Source organism: Zychaea mexicana, assembly GCF_025766255.1.
Source record: "Zychaea mexicana strain RSA 1403 chromosome Unknown BDB00scaffold_136, whole genome shotgun sequence".
In the NCBI taxonomy this organism is placed as follows: domain Eukaryota; kingdom Fungi; phylum Mucoromycota; class Mucoromycetes; order Mucorales; family Lichtheimiaceae; genus Zychaea; species Zychaea mexicana.
Window position 1 is genome coordinate 102,720 of NW_026516799.1, and position 3,670 is coordinate 106,389.

At 43.7% G+C, this 3,670-nt stretch overlaps 1 protein-coding gene across 1 annotated transcript; it reads left to right on the top strand.

Annotated features, from left to right (window-relative positions):
• The first annotated feature begins 692 nt into the window (after positions 1-692).
• BDB00DRAFT_853601 (uncharacterized protein) lies at positions 693-1,778 on the top strand. Its single transcript, XM_053125639.1, is given in 5 exon segments — positions 693-852; positions 875-1,152; positions 1,219-1,312; positions 1,368-1,491; positions 1,502-1,778. 4 exon segments carry the CDS (start codon positions 901-903, stop codon positions 1,596-1,598), a joined length of 567 nt encoding a protein of 188 aa, XP_052973800.1. The 5' UTR covers positions 693-852; positions 875-900; the 3' UTR covers positions 1,599-1,778.
• The last annotated feature ends 1,892 nt before the right edge of the window (positions 1,779-3,670 follow it).

The following is a 3,670-nucleotide window of genomic DNA, read 5'->3' on the forward strand; positions in this document are numbered from 1 at the left end:
ATCTGGTATTCGTGGCTCGCTGCGTGCATTCAATTGGCGTCAACTCAGCTTCCTATGAACGCCTGTTTAGCGATATGGGATTCATCCACAGCAATCGACGAAACGAACTTGGGTGGGAGAAGGTGCTCAAAATTGCACAAGTCCGAGCCATGCTACGAAAAGAAGATGCGCACATGCGACGGATGCGCACTGAAACACCCACGCCCACTGCTCGACCCATATTACAGCAGATGGAAAGTAGTCAACGTTTGTATATAGAGGGCAGCATGGACAACATGGACGAACAGGAGCCTGACGACGAAGACATGCATGAAGAAACCATAACTGGACATGTCGACGAGGAAAGTGCCGCTGTTTTGGCGTCCAGATGGAACGTTTTGGCGAACGAATGGTTCGAAATATTGGATGGAGAGGGTCAAGATTCTTGCCAAGACCAAGCGAGTGATGAAGTTCATCCAGCCGAAAATAAGAGATACAAGTGGAAGCTGGAATCGCTGTTTCTGCCTGGTTTGCCTCCACTAGAAAGCTTCGAATAATGTTTTGTTATAGTTTTTTTGATAAATATATATTCTTTATACTGTATTTCCAACATTTCCGACATTTCCGACATTTACAACGGTCGGAAACTACGCTGTCGATTACCGACGTCGGAAACGCAACGCTGTAATTCACTATCTGAAACTGTAATAACCGTCCTAGGAACAATGATTCCACAATGAAAAGAATACTAAACTAAAATTTGCGGCGCCCAGTGTTTTTGATATGGCCGCAAACCACAAATCCACGCCGCAAATTATGCCTGTACAGCTAATGACTTTTCCACTCATAGAGAAAGTAGCTGAGTGTGCCTGAATAAGCCTAACCCTTCGTTCCCATTTCCTATTATCTGTGCAAATAAGCATGTCTTTCAATATACATCAAAAGCGTAAACAAACAACAAAAGCCTATCGATTCTTAGATAAAGGGAAGAAGCTTATCAGATTGACAAGCACGGTCAATAAGTCAACTGCAAGTGATATAACTACGCCATTCGAAATTCGAGCATCATCACTGCCAGCCATTTCTTCTCTATCTGACGGATGGTCAACTGATGATGAGGTGGACGAAGTTGACTATCAGTCAAGACGTCAGACTGCAGCTGTTAAGCGTGCAGTACGCTAGTCTAGCCTTTTTCCTTCGTTGCTCAAAGCCTATAGAGAAGGGTATAAGCAAGCATAGGTCGCAGAGGCACTCGAGCCTGCCACCCATAAGATGTGTGGTTGTGCTGCTGATAAAAAAGCCCACAAGGCTGTCACCTGTATCTTTAAGTGCGGTAAATATTGTTTTTAGGATATTTTCGCAAAATTTAACACCCTTGTCTTATCTAGGTATTCGACAGTTTGACATCGAATACTGCAAGTCGTGCCCTGACTATGCTTTGCCTTTGGTGCTAATGCGCAGTCATATGATTCCTCTGACGCCAAAAGCCCCCAGCCATGCAGTGCATATCAAGTTGAGGCAGACAATCCACAATTTGCATTACATTTGCCGCGTCTCCGTGCACAATATTGCAAAATGGCTACAAGCAGATTTTGAGCAAGAGGTATTACTTTTTGTAGGGCAATCTTTCATCTAGCGAGCTTTTAAATATACTTTTGTTTTTTAGGTTCCTGCTTCTCTCAAGTCTCGCTTGAACGATGTGCTGCCTATATTTGGCAGAATACTTCTAAGCTTGAAAAAGCAGTTGAGAGGAGAGTTTGGTGTAGAGAACAATATCTGCCCAGGTTGCAGATACGTGGTACTGTAGTGATTTAACTTTTTAATTTGAAGATATACAAAAGTATGTCTACTTATTTTTACCGTGGGTCCGCTGAAGTCCTCACAGGTCCAGCGGGTCTCGAAAATTCTGGGGTTTTTTCTTATAAAAAAACCCCAATGACCGAGCTAATAAGTGCATTTTTAACCCTGAGGTCCTCAGCCATTTTACTCACTTAACCAGCATTGAGCTCTTGTGTCTTGTCGGAGGACGTGCATGATCGATGCTTTTTGAATGACCTTCGTATACATTGATCAATCTGATCGATCATGGTAATAATTAGACTAATCGATTTTTTCTGTTCATGAAAAAATAAATTGTTATTCTTTCTACTGTATCACTCTCAAAGAAAAGTGTTCTTTCTTGATTTTTATAGAATACATAGAATACAACAAACTAAATATTGGCATAACAGATTTATTGACATTTAGAAATCTACTTTGTCTACTTGTTCCCACAACTTAACATTCTTGCTCATCCAATCCAGGGATTTCGGTTTTATGACTCCTCCAGCACACCATTCAGCCTTTGGGTGCTTTCGCCAGTATTCTAACATAGCCAAAGCACGCTGCTCATCCTGCTGTAAACCATGGCACTCGATAAACGCGTCGATACCTTTTACTATTTGTTGCCTGCGATACACCCATTTTGCCTTGTCTCCACGCCATTTTTTCCCGTAATCAGCCTCCAGCTTTTTGATGGCAGGTTTTCCGGATAGCCCATAATGCCATTCGCGGTGTAAATCCGGGATGCTCGTGACGTTTTCGCTCATCCTGTACTTTGGCATTTAGCTGCTTGAGGATGTCGTGGCCGGGGCTACCATGGTTGTATTTGGTGGAGACGCGGGCGAGTTAGCAGGGATAGGACAAGATGATGATGCAGTGGTAGTTGAAGCGGCATTAGTGGCGGATTGGTCAAAAGCGGGATGGGATGATGATGTAGGAGAGGCGGCAAAGGTAGGATGTGATGTTGATGCTGTTGTAGAAAGTGCAGCTGCCTGCGATTGCTGTTGTGCGTTCCATTGCACCGTGATAGTCAGTCGTCCGTTTGCCAGATCACCCATGAATTGATTCATGGTTCTATTTTGTTCTTCGACCGTTCGAGAAAGGACAGCTAGTTTCTGTGAAAGATCGCGATACATTTCGCGCATGTAATTGTGCAAAACTGGCATCGACTTCTGCAAAGTGAGCTCCTCGGGTGGTGGTGCCGTTTCAATGGCAGTCTTCAACATACTAAAAATAATCAAGGTACGATTGGTAAATAACTCATATATATATAATCGCACCATGTAATAACCTCTTTAATGATATTTCAATTACTTACAGTTTGAAATCCAAATAATCTTGATCGCTGAACAGAGGCTGCTTCCAAACAGATAAATCTGGGTGTCGCTCCATCATTAATACTGAATCTTACAAAAAGGTCCTTCGAAGAACACGCAGCATCTGAAGGAATCCGTCTGCCGCAACACTTTTGTCTCCTAGTCCTTGATCGATCTTTTCTTGCCACTCTTCAATCCACGGGAAAACTTTACAGAGCAAAGCTTCTCGAGGCTGAACGCTATCGCGCGGTAGCCAGAAATTTTTACCGTTGGCATCGAAAGCTGCCATCGCGCGCAATAATCGCCGTGGTAAGTTGGTCAAGTACGATCCCTCCATGGAGTCAGTGGTCCATCTTCCAGCACGTCGAATTGCCGAATCACCAGCTTCACCCAGATCTGCCATTTTACTACCGGATTTTCTACCAGCATGTGTAATGGCTGTTGAGTTGATCCTACATGCTTCGAAAGCCTTAGACAGAGCCTTGTAATGCGCAGGCTGGGTGATGTTCTTGGTGAGATCGCTGTTGTCGGTCTTGCATAGCTTGATGTTATAC